At 35.9% G+C, this 21,092-nt stretch overlaps 1 protein-coding gene across 2 annotated transcripts in view; it reads right to left on the bottom strand.

Annotated features, from left to right (window-relative positions):
* Positions 1 to 21,092, bottom strand: part of LNPEP (leucyl and cystinyl aminopeptidase) — a 100,279-nt gene that overhangs the window by 14,682 nt on the left and 64,505 nt on the right. For both annotated transcript variants that reach the window (XM_005557431.5, XM_065546506.2), the window contains exons 7-13: positions 19,534 to 19,647; positions 17,928 to 18,059; positions 12,550 to 12,681; positions 9,855 to 10,015; positions 9,563 to 9,651; positions 2,675 to 2,858; positions 1,397 to 1,553 (exon numbers count right to left, since the gene is read on the bottom strand). In XM_005557431.5, coding sequence (XP_005557488.2) covers positions 1,397 to 1,553; positions 2,675 to 2,858; positions 9,563 to 9,651; positions 9,855 to 10,015; positions 12,550 to 12,681; positions 17,928 to 18,059; positions 19,534 to 19,647 — 969 coding nt within the window. The remainder of the gene's footprint in view (positions 1 to 1,396; positions 1,554 to 2,674; positions 2,859 to 9,562; positions 9,652 to 9,854; positions 10,016 to 12,549; positions 12,682 to 17,927; positions 18,060 to 19,533; positions 19,648 to 21,092) is intronic.

The raw sequence follows: 21,092 nt of genomic DNA, 5'->3' as shown, positions 1-21,092 counted from the left end.
TAGCAATATAACACAAAGAGAAGTCTTTGGAGTGAAATTAATCTGGGTTTGAATCTCAGCTTTATCATTTACTAGCTAAGTGACTTTAAAGAAGCTATTCCATCTCCTCGTTCATTTAATGAGGGTAGAAATATCTACCTTGGCATTGTGTGAGAATTAAATGAGGTAATCTACACTAAGCACTAAGCACGGTAGTGTGTAAAAGCACTCAAATGCATGTGTTTCTGGTGTGTTTCAATCATTTATTCACTCAACATTTACTGAGGGTCACTACAGGCCAGGTCATGTTCCAGGCACTGGTTTTCATTAAGGCTGCTAGCTGAAAGCCTTACAAAACAGAAAATGATAAAAATCTTAACCATTAGAAGAGACCTCAGAGAATCATCTAACTTAAGCATCTTGCTCATGGGTAGGGATGGGGTAATTTCTTTGGGGTCAGATCAGAAACTTTTAGGGGAGGAGAGCTTTTCAAGCTCCACACAGCCACTCTGCCCTGCATTCCCTCCACTCACTGAGAATCATGCAGGTGATGAGAGAACTGTTTACAGGAGATGCACGGTAAGGCAATAATAGAGGCAGAAAGAGGGTTGTTTTAAGAAATGATTTAATCCAACCCTTTCCTTTTACCAGTGAGAATACCAAAACCCCCAAAGACTTATTCTAATTCTTGGTCTAATACTATCTCCCTTTCCCTGAAAGCTGCCTTTTGCCCGGGTCCCTGGGAAATAGCCCTAGTTTATAAAGCAAACTGTGTTGTCAAAATGCGCTGATTCAGAGAATTAGATAAAAACAAATAATTTTTCACTCTCTTCCAAGCTTTTAAAGTCTCACTCAACAGTTTAATATTGAAAGTATCCAAAATAACAACTATTACGATCAGGCAGTTGATATTAAGAAAGGTAAAATGCTCTCTAATACTAAGACTCCTTTAGTGCTTTGCAAAGAAACATATCCACCAGCATCATTATCCATTAGATAGTTATCAGCAAGAACTCTTAAACAGAATATTCTCAATACAAACATAACTGTCATTTTATAATGACCATTAGAAAATTAATGGGGAGATCTACTTTGTAAAAGGGCCTATTTCAAACATTCATCATGTAAAAATAAAACAGGATTTGAATAGAGAAATGTTATTCTCATGTGACCTCATTTTGACAGTGGTGTCAAATGTCTGTATTTTGATATTCAAACAAGACCATATCATACTAAGCCTTTATCAGCTCTTTATCATAAGCAACATCTTGATTTTAAGTAAAGATTTCACAAGCAGAAAAGTGAAGAAAATGGAATTTAACTGGTTGCTTTTTCAGCCTATTACTGACTGAAAATGGAACGATGAATAATAATATTAAAGATAAACAGCAATAAACTGGTAAAAAGGCAGACTTACCACCAGTCTTGAGGCCAGATCCATGTATCCCAGTTTTTCAAGGAGGTTATAGATGAGGCCTGTCTGAAACAGGGCTTCAGTGATGGGTGCAGTATGGTTCTCATTTCCAAGATAATTAATCAAGTCAAAGGCCCTCTGGAGAGGTACCTTGCCTAGGCTAAAGGATAAAAGAACAGGAAAAGTAAATACGCAGAGACACACAGAAGAACTCTATGCATGCTAAGAGAGAAACTTAGGGTTAGATGGTGAGTCTTGAAGACCAAAAATTTAAGCTTACAGTGGCATTCGGTAAAGTTAAGCTAAATATGATTATCTCTGATTAAGTTAAAGTGGCCCAAGATTAAGGAAGCATTTCAAGAGAAAGATAAACAATAGCTCATTTTCTTTATTCCTAAGTCTCCTGTAAATTACTACTAACTCAGCAAAAATATAATATCTTGGGTTAGAAAAGATGAATAGTACTAATTTTATTAATTAGTTATATTTGCCAGGAAAGAGAGTATAGCATAGACAGCATCTGAATTTTTTTTAAAATTGTATTTGTTGGTTTAATGGGAATTTGTTTTTCAAACTTGTTATGACAAGGTCTATTGTGAATTTACGGTGAGTAAATTTTTAAAATTAACCATTTTATAGAAATCATAGCAGCAATGGCTAAGATGACATAAGAAGGGTACTTCATAAAAAACGAGACAAAATGGAAATGTCCAGGGAGGTCAGAAGGAGTACTCTTCTGACCTGAAGCGTTCCTGTGTTTCTAAGCCTATCATCAATCTAAATTGGTAATATGCTATTCAGATAATATCTTTACATGAAGTCACTGTCATCCTTGGTTTTGGGATTCTATAACGCATGAGGTGGTTGGAGAGGCAAGCAGTACAGATAAGTGGCGCCAGCCATCAGAGATGTCCCTTAAAACCAATGCATACGCACTAATTTTCATGCTTAAACCAACTGCTGCTTGAAAATAATTATCTTATGAAATAAAATAAAGCCTGAACTCCCGTATCAGTTTAGTCAACAAAATATGTATCCTGTTTTTGATACTAGTCTTGAATTACTGTCAAATCCTGTTTCATTTAACTGTTCAGTATGTTTGCAGCTAATGTTTTATAAAGTCCCTGGAGGCAATGAACACATCTTGTATTTTCCCAATCCTCCAAAATGAATTGTACCAACCAATACATGCTAGTTCTTTCAAACTGTTTTTCATATATGTTCTTTACATCAATGACACTTGTTAAAAAAAGAAAAAAACTCAAACTAAGTATACTCTACCCTGCAAGTTCAAAGATGTTGTTGATAAGGTTGGCTCGGTCTTTGTCACTCAGAACATAAGGATTTATTTTCAACTGATTGATTAGAGCTTCCCAATCATCATCTGCATAGTGTACAATATAATAACCATTCATGTTTATATTCACTTTGACCCACAGCCCTTCTTCTGTAAGATTGATGACACCTAATGGAAACCAAAAAATGAGAGATTGAGAGAGAAGACAATTGGACAAGAAAAAAAAAATTACATGAGTGCTTTGTTTCTAAGTTAGTTTACTTTTAACCATTCTAGTAAGAAAAAAATGCCTGTCTCCAAGTACAGTTATTTTCATGTTAGTGAAGGTCAAGACATTCATTTAACAATTATTTATTTACTGTGCATTATTGGCTGTAAGCTAGGCGCTAGAAATCAAATGGTGAACAAGGTAGATATATCTCTGCTTTTAGAGATCTCACAGTCTAAAGTAACCAGGCAAGTACAATATCATACAAGCGCTATTGACAGAAAAAGAAAAGACAGCATTCAACGAATGCACATAGAAAAAATGCTTCACTCTCCTAGGGAAAGTTAGGAGCAATTTCTTGGAAGAAATGACATCTAAGTTGTCATTCTTCTAAGAGACCTCAAAATATTTAGGTGTTGGCCAAGTGAAGAAGATATAGTAGGAAACCTAAGTGCTCAAGGCCCAGAGAGAAAGTACACATGGTATCCATGCACTGAACTGGCTCCCAAGTTCATTGTGGCTAGAGGAGAGAGGGAGGGAGAAAGTAAAGGTGCAGGATGAGACAGCAGTGGAAGACAGTGAGAGAACTGTGTAAAATTTGTCCCATTTCAGCCTCTGTCCTTTGTCATGTTAGCGAAGGAAGAACAAACAAAGTCATTTAGAAAAGTCACATTATTTAAAGCTAGCAAAATAAACGTTAGGGAAGGCTTAAGATTACATAAGAGACAAATAAGAAATAATTGGGTTAAAATAATAGGAAAGGTTAGGCACTTTTTGGGTCTCTACTATAAATGCTGAGAGAATTGTTAGAAATTTATATGGAATTATGTCAACTAATGTACCAATAATGAAGCGCTAAGAGTTAACTGATCACAAAATATATGTATGAATTTTTAAAATCCTTAAAACTGCTAATGAAGAGATGTCTTTTAAAGTTGGCAACAAGGATGTAGACTTAATTATAATGGGGGTATGCTTCTAAGTATCTTGAGGTTTACTACTTTTAGAATATAAGCTATATAAGCTTACTATTTTGTTTACTGCTAACGCCTCAGCCCCTATAACTATGACCTAGCAGGTACTCCACAAATACCATTGAATTAGTGAGTGAATGAATAAATAATGACTATGTCACAATAAATAGTTTTAAATCAAGTCTAGATAAAGGTTTGTAGATGTTTATCATATAATTTTTACACCCTTTTAAAATAACAAATACTTAAAAAAATTTTAATTGTAAGAAAAAGAAAAGTAGAGATAAGAATAATCTAAACTCAGACAATGATAGCATTCTGGAATGTACTTCTTGCCAAGTTTTTTTCTTGTTTTTAATATTTTATATGGCAGATCTATATTCATTTATTTTATCCTTTTTCACCTATCAGACCCCTCCACATTTTTCCATTGTCTTCATAAGCAGTGTTCAAATATCTTCATAATATTCCATTTCAAGTTTATCCAATCTATTTTGAACAATTTGGGCTGTTTTAAAATGGTCACTATCATTATAATTCTGTAGTGAAACTTTTTTATATAAAATGCTTTATAAATATGTTTTCAACCTAAAGATTATATATTAGTACCTGAAGCCTTAGCTTAGGTACTAAGGGTTATATATTAGTACCTGATGCCTTAGGGTTTATCAACTTCAAAAACCTGAATTATTTAAATGTGTCAGATGCCCTTAATATCTTTGTTACTCCAATTATATCGATACTGAAAAAGATGTTTAAGATAAAAAAGACATTCTGATCATGTCTTAACAGGACATATAAGCTAAGCAGTCTTTCTTACTAAAAAAGTTCCATACTTATTTCTATTATATTGCTGATATAGCAACAGATGGGAAAGATCAATTAAATATGGTTTATTCCTTTTTTCGAGGGCAGAATGCAGTTTTAAGGGATACTTGTGATGGCAGCAGTGGCTGCTCCAAGTTGGAGCCATTTTTAGCAAACCTATGACTAAGGAAATTAACTTTATCATTAGCTAATCCAAAAATATCAATACTCTCCAGGTCACCAACACTATATCCTATGGAGCTTTTATCAAGAAAGAACCTTGGGGCTGGGTATGGTAGCTCACACCAATAATCCCAGCACTCTGAGAGACCAAGGCAGGAGGATCACTTGAGCCCAGGAGTTTGAGACCAGCCTGGACAACATAGTGAGACATCATTTTTACAAAAAATAAAAATTAGCCAGGCATGGTGACACATGTCTGTAGTCCCAGCTACTCAGGAGGCTGAGGGAGGAGTATCACTTGAGGTCAAGTATCACTAGGTCAAGGCTGCAGTGAGCTATGATTGTGCCACTGTACCTTAGCCTGGGTGACAGAGCAGGACTCTGCCTCTAATAAAAACAAAGGTAAAGAAAAGAAACAAAGAACCCCAGGAAGAAGGGCTACGGAGACCCAAATCTCCCTTGCCCATAAAAGGAGACAAGGAATGATAGCTATGACAATTGTTCCACTAGATGGATGCAGAAAACATTGAAATACATACAGAGTATCTTGGTTGATAAGCAACTTGCCATGTTGTAAACCTAGCCAAGTCCAGATGGTAAAGAGGAGGGACACAGCTGGGAATATACTTGAAATTATTACTGTCATCGAGATGACACAACGCAGTACAGCCAACAGCACAAAGACACAGAGTTATCATTTAAAGAATCAACATTATTAGTCTCTTTCAGTTCTTCTGAATGATCCAGAATGGTGGACCTTAAAACCACAGGTATCGAAAAATAATAGCTTTGCACACAAGGGAAGTAACTACACCCTGCAGCTCAAATGTGGATGAGGCTACCCTCATATGTTTTTAATTTACTATAATCATTAACAGATTAACACTTCAATTTTCAGTCTATTGAGTAGCAAAAAAGAGTGAGTGACTGCAATGTTAAATGGCAGAAGCCCAGATGAAGTAATCTAACAGTGATTTTAAAAAACCATTTGTCAAAGAGCTATGAAAATCAACTATTGTTTTACAAAAAAATTTAAGTTCTGAAACTAAAAATCATGTTTTTACTACAAAGTTACAAAATTTCCTGTACAGTTTGCTCCAGAGTAGCATCATACATGCTATTGAACTGTATCACTCCTGTTCAAAAGCATTCCCTTCTCTAATACCCCTTTCTTTCTCCTTTACTTTACCAGGGGAAAAAAAGGCAAGAGCAGAGAATGGCACATGATAAATATTTTAATTACTATATGCCCTTCCTTCTTTCATCCTAATTACCTTTTCTTCCAATGACATATCTTTTACTTTCACAGCAGTATTTCTGATAGTGATATCCATTTGGAAACATGAATGTTTTGCATTAGATTTAATATGAAAATCTCCTATAGTTAAAGATCTTAGGTCTGAGTAAAATGTGGATAAGAGAGAGAGAGGGAGGAAGAAAGGGAAGAGGGAAACTTTTAAAAATATAATTTCCTCAATATGTAGACTGGAAAAATGGCCCCATCAGCATTTCTTGTGCACAATAAATACTAATTGTTCAAAATTCATGTATGTGAGAAAAGGAGACAAATATATTAACCAAACATAACTCCTGTATACAACTGAACTAATGAGCTAACCCAACAACCCTTGAATTAGAACACATGAAAATGTATTTAAAAAAGAAAGAAAATATATTAAAGATTTAACCAACCATCAAGCATCAAAATAATACACTATACTAAAGTATTACAGCATAAAAGAAGCCTGAAGTCACCCTCTCTGCTACCTTTCTTTTGAGAATGGAAAAATTAAAAATGCAGTTAAATTAAGAGTAATTCTCATCGGAGCATTAGGAACCAAGAAGGCTCAACTGTCCTCAGGGTCAAACATAAGGACAAAAGTTTTCATGTGGACTCTCTAAACCTGAAATGGCAGGAATTAAAATAGCAGCAGCAGCAGCAGCAGCAGCAGCAGCAGCAACAGCAGCAGCAAGGGAAATAACACAGCTGAGAAGAGGAAGTAACAGACACTACTTTCATCATATGTTGGCCCAGTTCCAGTTCTAGATTAAATCAATTATATTCTAGTGAATTCTGTATATTCCTCTTTACTAAGAAGAGGAAGGGAAAAAGAAAACATCATTTTATCAGGCTTTGCATGTTCTTTTCCTAGAAATTTTTATAGTGAGACTGGAGTTACTTCATTATGGACTAAAATTTACTAATTCATTAAGTTTTTGTGTGCCTACTGAGTACTAAAAGTGATTTACAGTGATTCATATAGCCATGATCACTACCGTCAATGGGGGAAATACCTAATATGAGGATAGATACGAGTGAACAGTACTTACGGTATATTATGAGTGGAGAAGTACAGAATGTTATTAAAAAACCTAAGTAGGGCATCTAACCTGACTTCAGGGGAGGAAAGGTTTCCTCGAGCAAGCAATGGCTGAGCTAAGATCTGAAGAATAAACAGGAGTAGGCCGAGGGAGTGAGGAGGCAAGAGTGTTCTTCAAGGAGAGAAAACAGCATATGCAAAGACCTAAAGAGGCAGTACGGTGTGTTTGCATTGCTGATAGAATTTTTGTGCGGCAAAAGCAGAGAATGCCAGGCAAGGGCCTAGAAGGCTAAAGAAGTAAAATATGAGCTAGTCTATGGGGCTAAACTCTCAAAAAGAGCTTAACAAGCTCAGAAGAAAACTGAGGTAAAGAGTAAAGAGGAGCCAGGTGCGGTGGCTCATGCCTGTAATCCCAACACTCTGGGAAGCCAAAGCAGGAGGATCACTTGAGGCCAGGGGTTTGAGATCAGCCTGGGCAACATAGTGAGGCCCTGTCTCTACAAAAAATACAAAAATTAAGCCAGGCATGGTGATATGTGCCTGTGGTCCTAGCTTCTTGGCAGGCTGAGGCAGGAGGATTGCATGAATCCACGGGTTTGAGGCTGCAGTGGGCTATGATATTGTCACTGCACTTCAGCCTGAGCAACAGAGCAAGACTCCAACTCAAAACAAACAAACAAACAAAAACCAAACAAACAAAAAACCAGATAATAAAATATTTCTTATTGCCCAATTATTTCTAATAGCACTAAAAATTAATATACTGTCAGAAAGTTTGCAAAATTTCCATATTAGTTTCTTGCAAATATTCCAGCCATGTTTTGGCTGTGCTGCAGGATATAGGGAGATGGGGTTATTTGTTCTCTTTTGGGTCAGAGACTATTCTTTTAGGGCTCATTCAAAGTTAGAGTTCTGTTTACTCAAAGACAGTAGCAATTCCTTGCACTCCCAGCTATGCTGTCAAAGATATGATGATGTTACCTACTACCACTAGGATTTTAAATAATTAGATTGTTGCTGCTTTAACATTCCACTATGGTCAAACTGCAATGAAACTGGCACATGTATTTCAGGTGGCATTATCAACTGTAACTAGACAATAAAAGGGTGATTTAGTTATATGTACCAAATCACAAAAGGTAGTGCAGTTTTCATTTTTGAAAACCATTCCTTAAAAAATTTCATATAATGGAAAAACCTTTAAGATTTGAAATATTTAATTAAGGCAATATTTTATAACAACAAATGGTGAATCAAGTAGGTTAAAAAAAGGTAAGATACAGAAATCATATATATATATAAAAATTTTGACTACAAATATTTATTAAAAATGACTGTAAACAAATAATCATAAGAATAGTTTTGATGGTAATATTATTTTTTCTCCATTTTCCAGGTTTTATGTAATATAGATACATTATAGCATTGTTCTAGGTGCTTCATATAAATGAGCTCTTTTAATCCTCACCACAACTACATAAAGTAAGTATAATTACTATATCTTTTGTACAGCTGAGGGAATGAGGCTCACATAACTCGCCTAAAATCATATAAGTGATCAATGGTAGTGCTAAGAATTGAACCAGGCAGTCTCCAAAGTCCCATTCTCTTACCCCTAAGCTACACTCACCCCTCAAAAATATAGGCTTTGACACCAGATCCAAATTCAAACGAGAAATTTTCCCTTTTCATCAATCCAAAGCATCACTAACGCATACTACAGAACCCAAGAGCCTTGTGTTTCTTTAGGATGTTAATTAAGAGGAAGATATGTGGTGTGACATTCATAGTGGTATTTAACAAATACCACTACGTTTCAATTGCTTTTCATATTGTAGGTCAGCATACACCATGTTTATATTTTACTATTTCCCTCCACCTTGCTATCGCAGTTTCTTCCCCCATTTTCTTGTTCCCCAAAACATATGCTATGTCTTCAGGGCATATTGAAATAACTATTTACTCTAAATCCGATCATGAATCAACCTCAATTATGCACACAAATCATTTAGGGTGTATCTTGTTAAAATGCAGTTGCCCCAGCCCAACCCAAGACAGCAGACAGCAGAGTATACTTTAAGAAACCCCTCTTATTTTGTAACAAAATATTAATCTTGAATATAAAAACATGGCATTCACTATTTTCTTTCAGGAATGCCAGTACATTCTCTGCAAATTTTTGTACCTTATTTCACATGGCTAAAGCCAGTTTTGTGCATGATATACAGAATCAATCTCACGTTAGTCACATCTGGTATATGCAACTCATAAAATCAATTCAGAGAGTGTCCACACGGGCAAGTGTAATCTTATATATGCACTCTGATCCAATTTTTAAAATTATGCCATTTCCAATCAGAACTGTCATTATAGTCAAACCTGATTTCTTATCCAGTAGTGATACCGACTGATATTTTGAATAATTTCTTCCTTCAGTGACATAGGATAGTGGAATATGCCACAGGTAGCTGTAAAGAGAAAATATTGGAAAATTACTATTATTTCAGTTAGTTACATATGATTTGTTGGTTTTCTTTTTAAAAAAAAAATTGGTAGGAAGGTTAACTTTGTTAAGCTATTCCTAGGAAGGGATAATCTTGTTAGGTTTCATAAGAACTTATGATCACTGAGGGTGCAAAAGAGATGGCATGAAAAGAAAGAGGGCATGTACCTTGTATCTGAAGGCTGAATTTCAGGCTTCATATTTAAAAAGAATCTCTCTTGTTGTATAAAAAGTTGCTTTCCTTTCTTTTGAACAGTCACTAAAGGAAATCCTTTCTGCAGGGTCCAGGTTTTCATCATTCTCTTTACATCTAGTGTTTGGTTTGTGACCTATAAAATGTATATACATAAAACTCTTTTTCCTTAAAAATAAAAATTGGTTTAAAAAAATTTAATTTTAATTTATCTGTACGCTTCCCTCTTTTCCTACCACCTATAAAGAATACATTTAATGTTAACATAAAAAAGAAACAGGAATGTTGAATTTACACCTCTAATCTAGGTAAATGAGCAACTGCTAAAAGGAATGTAACCTGGAACAGAGCTAAGTGATAGCTAAGGGAGTGAGGGAGGCACTAGGTTGAGAAGTCGCACATGTATCAACCAACTAAGAGTTCATTAAAATCCCTAAATTCATCAATATTAAAATCCCTAAGAAGGTATAAGTATTCTTTCAAATCACAATACTATCATCTAGAAGATACGAATAATGATATAAGTCTACAATCAGAATCATTGCTACTCAATGCTGTGAATCACCTGAGTCTGGGTTTCTCTTTATGCTCCTACCCTCCACCTCCATAATGATAGTCTCTTAGGACCTAATACTGTGGGAGTGCCAGGGAACAGCGGCAGCAGCAGAAGAATGACATATGAACAGGTCAGTTGCCTTAAGTCTTTCTCAAAAACAGAGGTAAACTACTTTGGTGGTCACAGACCTTCTTTCCCAGAAAATATATGAAGTTATCTATAAAATCTAGAACCTAGTGTCAGAGCTTTGCAGACCCTCTAAGGCCCAAAGCCCCTAAGACATCTAGTATCAATAAATAAGAAGCAATTTTTGAACAACAGCCTCTTTAAAGCAGGTGGTTAAACTTAGGATTCAAATTATTTTTCTAGTTTATATATGAATTTGAATTGTAAGCAACAAAGTCATGATGTACCTAAATTGATAAAATCACTCTACTACAGCAGGCCTTACCTCAATCACCATATGCCCATTTATTTATAGCACAAAAGGATGGAGCAAATCTTCCCATTTTAATTAATCTTATATTTATCATGGCCCTAACCTATTTATTTCTGAACCAGAGAATTAGAAGAAAATAAGCTTGCCTAAAATCAAGATGCTTTTGGGTGTCGAAGCAGTATTGAAGTGAAGAAGCCAATGCATAATTTGATGTGGATGCTGAAAAACCTGAGGATACTGTTAGGAACTAGTTTGGGAAAGAAAAACACCATGATGCAAAAGTTGCAGTCAATGAGAAAGGCAGAAATATGTTCTAAATGCCAACAGATAAGAGGGTAAGTATAAAGTAAACAATGTGGCTTTCAAATGAAATGCTACTATATCAGAGGAATAAAACCATGATTTGGGAACAACTGTTAGGTAATAAGTTCTCAAAGAGAATTCAGAGAGTAGGGAAGATATATCTTCTGGGCAAAAGATTAACAGTTAGAAAATATCAGGATTCAGATGAGGCAAAGAAGCAGAAAGAATGTATGAGAAAGATCCAGAGTAGGGGTTCCTAACCTAGAGTCAATAAAACTTTGAAACTCTGTGTGATGTTCTGCACATATGTGGTTTTTCTGAGTAATATGGCCAGAACTTTCATCAAATTTCCAAATAAGTCTGCGATCTGATCTTTCCTTTTTTTTTTTTTTTTTTTTGAGACAGTCTTGCTCTCTCACCCAGGCTGGAGTGCAATGGTGCAGTCTTGGCTCACTGCAACCTCTGCTTCCCAGATTCAAATGATTCTCCTGCCTCAGCCTCCCAAGTAGCTGATAATACAGGTGCGTGCCACCACGTTGGCTAATTTTTCTGTTTTTAGTGAAGGCGGGGTTTCACCATATTGGCCAGGCTGGTCTCGAAACTCCTGATCTCATGATCTGCCTGTCTTGGCCTCCTAAAGTGCTGGGATTACAGGCGTGAGCCACCACGCCCAGTCAAGTCTGTAATCTTTTAAAGCATTACGACCCATCAATCTAAATCAGGGTAACAAACGCAAATGCTTATAAGGGTTTTGCAGTCAGCATACATGCATGAAGCAGCCCGGGTTCATGTGCTGCTTTGAAGTGTAACTTCTACATAATTACATTTTTTGCTAGAATATTTCCAGGAATGACAAAATTCCAACAGCAAAACCATCCAAGTGTAATATGCAGTCAGCTTGTGAAGTATCATCTACTCTGGAGGAACAGTCACAAAGGCAAGAGATTCACAGAGCAGAGTACAGAATCATTCAAAGGAGGCAGAAAAACTAAAAAAGGGTAAGGATAGGAAAAGAAATTTTTGAAAAAAAAAGTCAAATAATAAAAATATAGTAATATTCATTAATATGGAGAAGACAACTTTCCTACAAAATAGGAATAGAAATTAAGGTACAGAAAAAACAAACAAACAAACAAAAAACTGGCTACCCAAGTCCACACACATTTTTTCCAACAACTAAGAACAGCATTCTCATTTCTTGACATAAAATTCAGTGCTCCATTCATAAATATTTATATAGCAAGCTCCATCCCCCTCTTTCTTAAATAACTATGCTTTGTACCACAGATTAACTTAACACACATACTAAAGAGTATAAATAGACGAACTCGTCTCTTTTTACTGAGCTAAATAAATTACCCAGGTCACTTACCTCATTAAAACTATCCCACAGATCATCACTCTGAATGGATGCATAGCTGTGATTATGCAGGTAAAGGACAACAGCATGTTGAAACACATCTTCACTAAGGTAAGTTTTCAGCATCAACAAGAGAGAAGCTCCCTACTCCAAAAAAAGGTGAGGAAAAAGAAAATAATAGAATACTATAGATTATCAAATTGGGAATCTAAAATTCAAACTATAGTCATTCTAAAAATTTACTTCCATATGTAGAACTTAGTTATAATACACTGCTACTTAGTCTGCTATAACTAGATGTGGACTGTGTTCAACTATCTTAACATTGTTTTAAAGGATTTGAAAAAGAATTAATGAGTAGATTCCCATGTGCACTATTCTAACCAGGAGCCAGTCCGTGTGGTCTATTGGTATACTCACTGTTTCGGTGTTAGTGTTGAAAAGCTAAGTATTTATAAATACATTTTAATAGAAAAACATGGCAAATTTTCTGTGGCATCCACACTTCCATCCCCAGTGCTTAAATTACCCATTGAATTCATGAGCACACACTACTGGAGACACAATAAATTGGCAAGGCTCTCAAAAGACTCCCTTTTAGGTATGTCATTAATTTCTTATTTTAGTATATTGTGTTGCGAAGTAACCAGAATCTCTTTTCTTCCTGCAGAGTCACTTCAAATGCTTGGAACTAACAAATGTATAGGGCAGCAAGCATACTATTAAGGTCACACTACATCCATTGATATACATGTCATCCTTCCCAATCCTGAAATAAGCACCACCTCCTCTGTGAAGCCCTTCCTGGTTTGAAATAGAAATCACATTTCTCCATCTTCAATACAGTTTATTTGGCATCCTGTATCTGTTACACATTTATTTCCTCATCTACACTGTAAGCTAACTGAGAGGAAAAAGTGAAAACTCAACTCCAATGACTAAAACAATGCCCACTACATGGTAGGCACTCTAGTAGTTTTTGAATGAATTTCACTTTTGATTAAAATGTAGTAATGTCAAGATTATTGTACAAATACTAAATTATTACCTATTACTCATTTCTATATCACGCTTCATAGCTATTACTTGTTCTATAAATGTAAGTACTCGTTGTTGTCCCCAACAGTCCTTTCTCTTCTGCATCACCAACTTTCCCCTCCATACTGTAACATGCCCATTAACAAAACAAAAACGACGTAACATTCCTAATTTTAAACAAATGAAAGGCTCTCTACCTTTCCCTAACTTCACCTTCCTCCGGTTATGGTGCTATTTTTTTGTAGTAAAACTCCCCAAAGGGGTTGTCCTCAATTTGCCATCCCCATTTGCTCTCTTTCCATGTTCTCTTGAGCCATCTTCTAATCATCACTCTACTGGAAGTATTTTTTATTTTTATTTTTTGAGATGAAGTCTCACTCTTGTCACCCAGGCTGGAGTGCAATGGCGCGATCTCCGCTCACTACAACCTCCGCCTCCTGGGTTCAAGCGATTCTCCTGCTTCAGCCTCCTGAGTAGCTGGGATTACAGGCACCACCACCAAGCACACCTAATTTTTGTATTTTTAGTAGAGACGGGGTTTCACCATGTTGGCCAGGCTGTTCTTGAACTCCTGACCTCAGGTGATCCACTCACCTCGACCTCCCAAAGTGCTGGGATTACAGGCATGAGCTACCATGCCCAGCCGGAAGTATTTTTATCAAGGTCACTGGTAAACTTCCTGGTGCCATACAAATGTGAATTCTCAGGTTCATCTTATCCATCTATTGATAGCATTTGATATAAGTGATCACCCGCTCCTCCTTGAGAGCTGCAGGACACTACTCTTGATTCTCTCCCTATCCACTGGCCATCCTTCTCAGTCTCTTCTACTGAATCCTCCTCATCTTCCAATGAGGGAAGTGTGTTCTGGCATCTGATCTTTGGACCCCTTTTCTCTGTCTAAATTTCCTTCCTAGTTGATCTCCCAACTCCAAGGTTTCCATATGATCCCCTAATGTATACCTCTAACCAGACTTCCTCCCCCTTGAATTTCAGACCCATATCCAACTGCCTGCATGGTATCTCCATTTGGATGTCTAATCCATATCTCATACTCACTCAGAAATTGAAGTTTCTTCCCCCTTCTTTCCCTAAACCTACTTCTAAAGCAGTCTTCTCCATTTCAGCAAATGACAACTCCATTTTTCCAGTTATTCAGGTAAAAATCTTAAAGTTACCCTGACCCCTCCTTCTTGTATTTCATATCTAATCCGTGAGCAAATTCTACTGGATCAATCTTTAAAATACATTCTAAGTCCAGTTGTAACTCCATCACCTTCACAACTTCCACCCTTGTCCAGGTCACCATTGTCTCGCCATCCATCTATTACAATAATTTCCTAACTAGTCCTCTTAACTCCATGTACTATTGAAGACTAGAGTGATCTTTTACAAAATAAGCCATATCATGGTACTTCCCTGATCAAATCACTTTTCATTTCACTTAGAATAAAATCAAAGTCCTTACCATGGCTTAGCAGACCCTATAATAATCTGGCCTCTTACAATCCCTCTAACTTCAACTGCTACTTTCTCCTCTGCTTCCTCTACTCCAGATAACATTGGATCCTTGCTGGTGCTTGAACATGCAAGCAATCTTTTATCTCAATCTCATATATCTCTCTCAATCTCATATCTCATGTGAGAGTCCCCAAGACCAGTTCCAGGTTTGATGATGCACTAGAAGGATTCACAGAACTCAGCATATAGTCATACTCACTGCTATGATTTATTACTGTGAAAAGATACGAAGTAAAATCAGCTAAGAAAAAAGGTGCATGGGGCAAAGTACAGAGGAAAACAGGCACAAACTTCCAAGTCCTCTCCCAGTGAAGTCACGCAGGATGCACTTAATTCCTCCAGAAAGTTGTGACAACATGTGTGAAATACCATCTAACAGGGATGATCATTAGAGATTCAGCACCCGGGTTGTTTACTGTGGGCTAGTCACAGAGGTACCTTCTGCCTAGTACATACCAAAACTCTAGATACCCAGAAGGAAAGCAGATTTTCAGCATAAACTACATTGTTTAGGCACAGTGAGCCACTCTTATCATGCAATAGTGGGAACTTTCCCAAAACCCAAGTTCCCACATGCCACCCAAGAGTCAACCTTGCAAGCAGATCTTTCAAAGGATAGCAGTCTCAGGCCTCCTACATTAACTCTTTTCTGCACACAAGCACTACACATTGGTTATTTCCTCTGCCTGGAATATTCTTCCCCAAGAAAACCACATTTCTCATGCCTTAGGTGGTGTTCAAATGTCACCATACAGAAGGTCTTCTCAACCATATTATATTATAAACATCATTTCCTTTGTCATTCTCATTTCCCTTATCATGCTTTATTTTCATATTAGCACCTATTACTTAACACGATACCTACTTATTCATTCATTTGTATACTGTCAGTCTCTATCTTTGACCCCTGAAATGGAAACTTCACAAAAGAGACAAAGTCCACCTTCTTCCCTGATATAACTCCAGTACCTAGAACAATGGCTGGTACATGGTTAGTACTTGTAAGATTTGCTAAATGAATGAAATCTTGCAAGGCAACCTGCATCAGAATTAGGCTTGATGATTATAAAGGCCAAACAGAATATGTCTGGTAAACGTATTTCCCTACTGGTGCTTACCTTCTTGTACATAATACTGATAAGTTATCCAGTATCCCACTTCTCTTAATTACACAGAATATTTGCCAATGACAACTCCTTCCCGACTCTGAAACAAGTAGTTACCATATTGACAGGGGTTGACTATGATATGGAAACTACATGTTCAGAAGACACTGAATTCTGGGTTTACAGGGTTAGGGTCAGAGGCAGACAGAGCTCTGTTATGACTCTGTTCTGTTATTATATACTGAACTTATAGCATTTTAAGCAGGTTTTCAAATCCTGAAATAATTGCTCTAACTTTGGTATAATAGAACCTCAAGTTTTAAATTTTCTTTATTGACAGGTCCACTATGGGCTTCAAAAATCACACCAGTAGCTCTAATTAGAATAGATTTAATATAGGTAACTGAACTCCTGATTTTCTTGTTTGTTAATAGTACCTGTACAATAATTCTTGTCAGTCAGGTTTGAACCTGAAAAACATTGCTACCTCTTTCTTTACTGGCCTTACCCTGTCACTAATACTTTAAGTACTTTCCCTGCCCAGTATTTTTTATACCCATTGTTTTCTTTCCACCCTTACTAGCACTCCTCATTTCAAACTTTTACCATTTCATGCCTGGACTTTAGCAGCAATTTCCTGACTTTACGTTTCTTCCCACTTAAATCTACTTTATCAACTGAAACCAATTTACTTTTCCTAAATAGTAACTTTAATCAAGTCATTCCTCTGTTCAAAAGTCTTTTCAAGCTTCCTATTTGCATAGGAAAAAATAATTCCTTATGGTATCCAGAGCCTTCTACAACTGGGCCCTACTCAACTTTCTCTTCTTTTCCCTCTTCACGTGTGGCTTCCACTGCGGTCAAACACTGACTCTCTGAAAAAAACATCACTAAGTACTTCATTTTCTTTGTAGAGCTCATTGCTCCATTCCTGCCCTACCCTATACTTCGCATTCTTCTTTCTTCTTTACCTATATTTTAATTATTTAGGTCAACTCAATTCCCATTTTCCTCCCAAAAGTTTCTCTTCGTTATCCTAGGCAAAAATTCTGTCCCACTAGCACATATTACCTCTCTTATTGCTCCACAAGTACCAAATTACCTGAACTTTCAGCTACTTGACATAGACTGTATCTCACACATTTTGTGTATTTTCTTCTCTATCTTATCTGACAGCCATAACATTCATTCCTCCCCACAACATAAATGTGAATGACACTGTTATCCCTATTCTTCCATTCTCTGACCTATGGTGATCCAAATGGGGTTAACATTCTGCTTTTTCTTTACCTCAAAACCCAGGGTGTGTGTTTCAGATTCTGAAATCTATCTTCAATTCTTAAAAATCTCTTTTTGCTTACTTGTTTTGGCAATCCTGACTTGACAGCATACCTCAATTCTGAGTAACACAGCCAAGAGCTTGCTTAGGACCTTCCCCGAACACATTCTACCTATAGATCTGGAGAGTAAACTGACTTTAAAAGATGCAGTGCTATAAGATCTGGTTAATTGTCTGGAATACTAGTCATACAACTTAAATGAGCGTTAGAGAAAGAAAAAAAACTCACAAAAAAGTTAAGGCCAAGATTTATATAGAAGCAAACATTTTATAGTTTACCATTAATACCTGAAAAAAATTTAATTTTAAAATAATCTAAGTCACGCAGCTTGCTCACATATGAAATTTTAAACCCACTCCAGCTACCTTTTTGTTCACAGCAATACCTTAAAATAAGAAAGAGAATCAAACATTTCTTCAATTTGTTCTGAAGACTGAACAGATGATGATATTGGATGAGATGAATTTAAGGAATCTTTCTTCATGGTTTTAAATCGAGCATCTAAGAAATCTTCATACTGTCAAAAAATGAAAAGATTAGAATATCACAAGTAGTATCAAATGCAAAAGTATAGTAATTATTTGTATGAATTAGACTAATTAGTATGTAAGATCATTAGGAAAAAAATGACCAGTGTCACTAAACTTCAGGATATAAGCTTTCAAAAATGTAGGAAGATTGTAACCTTCATGAGTATTCCTTAAATTTAAAGATACAATTATAACCTGGCCACATTAAAATTAGCATTTCCTAAACAACAGCGTATGGGAAAATTGAGAATCTATTACCAAAGTAAACAAATGCCAACTCTGGGAATCCAAGATGAATATTCTAAAAATGTTAGCATATTTTTTTTTTTAAATGAAACCTGAAATTTAAAAAGAGAAAAAACAAAAACTGGTCCTTATGCTGATTTCTCATATATGGTCTAGAATTTCTACAAAGAAAATATACATTTCCCTTAACTGAGGACCGTTTTAAATAAAATATAACTCTTAAACAGAAATAATTCTTTAAGAGCTCAGCAGACGAGTTCCCCTAGAACATGTATTAGACGTTTTTACACATTCTGGGCACCACCAAGTGGTCAAACTGTGTATCTCATTGCTTACGTAGCATACACGGATTTAGAATATCTTTCTTAGTATTCTAGCTACCACTTGATATTAATATCAATTAATTTCCCCTACCACTTGAAATTTTTCAATAAGCCCTATCTAAAATTTCAAATCAAAAGCTCTAAAAGCACTTCTGTTTTAAAAGCCATCTTGGATCATAACATCAGGAAGTTTAATAGAAAGTCAAACAATTTGGGGGTTGGAAGGTATCTTTACACTTTCCCACCTATTGTTTGAATTACCTTGACAATATCTGTCATATCATGGCCTAGTGTGTCTGAATATCCCTAAGTCCTGAAAATATTTCCCAAGAGTCTAATACCATAGTGAAACCACTATTATACTTCTCTGTACTGAAATGGTATTCCTAATCTTTGGAAAAAGGCATAAAATGTGGTTTGTACCTTAAAAAGGGCAAATTTTATTTGTACCAAGCTATATATAACTATTACAAGAATGTACACAGTGATAACAGAGAAACAGTATTACTACAAAATGTTTTAATTTTTTATCTAATTTTTACACAGGATAAAAAAGTTTAATTTTGCAAAAAGGACTTTGCAACTTTAAATTCCTGCGAACAGAAGAACTACAGCTGTTTAAAAGAAAATGTTGCAAAACAATTTAAAATGTTCATCTTAATGACAAAAATGTAAAGTAATCTTATATAATTTCAGTTTTCAATGAAACACCTCAATAAATAATAGCATCACTTTCACTGTCAAATCTCAAAAGGTATAGATATCAATAACCAAGGTCAAGTTTGGTATACCTTCCTAGAAACAATTTTCATTACTCCAGATGCACTGAAAATGTGATTTGACTATTTTTCCTCCTAGCATTCATAGTAGGCCAAAGAAACCCTGTACTTACACTAGAAAGCTCTTTGAATATTTTTTCCAAAGAGAAATACTCCATGAAAGTGGCAAAACCTTCATTTAGCCATAGATCATTCCACCACTTCATTGTTACCAGATTGCCAAACCACTGGGGGAGAGAAAACAATTAACCCATAGGATATTTACAGTCTCAGGAATTTTTTAAATAATTGGCTGAAGTGTCATAGTAATCACTTATAACTTGATCACAATATCTTAAAAATATACTGGTATTATAGTTAAAACAAACTATATTCAAATTAATTTAAAATTTACAAAAATTATATAAATTTACATTAAAACTAAAATAAAAATTTTAATCTTTTACCTTAACTGAATGGGAAACAAGCAAGCAAGGTTATTAGCATATTTATCAATTTAACTTGCAATATAGCATGAATATAGGGAAATAAAAACCTTTTTTGGCCACCTCATGAAGTGAGATTTCCTAGATAATGACATTTTTCTACCTTCTAATATCAAGTTAGTAAGATTATTTTCCATTGTGTCTACAACCATCCATGACAACTAAAAAGTCTCTATATGAGAGATTTTCCTGTAGTCAGAAAGCCTATATTTTGTTTCTCCTCAGTTGCCCAAATTGAAGACAGTATTTGCATGATTCAAAACAGAATTCAAACAACATTCCTTAAGAAAACTGACATATACAGGCTGGGCATGGTGGCTCACACCTGTAATCCCAGTGCTTTGCGGGGGCAAGGCAGGAGGATTGCTTAAGGCCAGGAGTTCAAGCCAGCATGGACAACATAGCGAGACTCTGTCTCTACAAAAAAATTAAGCCAGGCATGGTGATGCATGCCTGTGGTCCTAGCTACTTGGAAGGATGAGGTGGGAAGATCAGTTGAGCCCAAGAGTGCAAAATTGCAGTGAGCTATGATCATGCCACTGCATTCCAGCCTGGGTGACAGAGTGAGACCTTGTTTCATAAAAAAAAAAAAAAAAAAAAAAAAAGATGGCATATATATAAACAAATGAAGTCAGACAGATCTTTAAATATTTTCTTCTATGAGGTAGTAAGAAGAAAAGAAGAAAAAAAATAATAAGAGATTCTCCTTAAAAAGTGTATCTAAAAAAAGTCCTTAAAATGAAAAGTAGTTATAAGGTATGTAATTTGGTCAGTGTGGTCTTGGGCTTATCTCAAATCAGCAGCAAAAGGACAAGGTTACTGCATAAAACAAAACACCTTTCAGAATTACAATAACATATTTTTCTAAGATATTATCTTAAAACCTGTTTCAGAGGAAGATGATTTCTAAGTCCTAAAGAGGAAGTAACAGAGAAATACTCCCAAATGGTGATGAGTGGCTTTAGAAATAACAGACCTAGAGGAGATCCCCCAAAAGACATCTTATCTATATGATCTATTTTTTTTTTTTGAGACGGAGTCTCTCTCTGTTGCCAGGCAGGAGTGCACTGGTGCAACCTCGGCTCACTGCAACATCCACCTCCTGGGTTCAAGTGATTCTTTTGCCTCTGCCTCCCAGGTAAGTGGGATTACAGGTATGTACCACCATGCCCAGCTAATTTTTGTAT

The sequence above is a fragment of the Macaca fascicularis genome, chromosome 6 (genome assembly GCF_037993035.2).
Source record: "Macaca fascicularis isolate 582-1 chromosome 6, T2T-MFA8v1.1".
NCBI classification, from domain to species: domain Eukaryota; kingdom Metazoa; phylum Chordata; class Mammalia; order Primates; family Cercopithecidae; genus Macaca; species Macaca fascicularis.
Note: the sequence above shows the minus strand (reverse complement) of the source record. Positions and strands in the feature narration are given on the sequence as shown.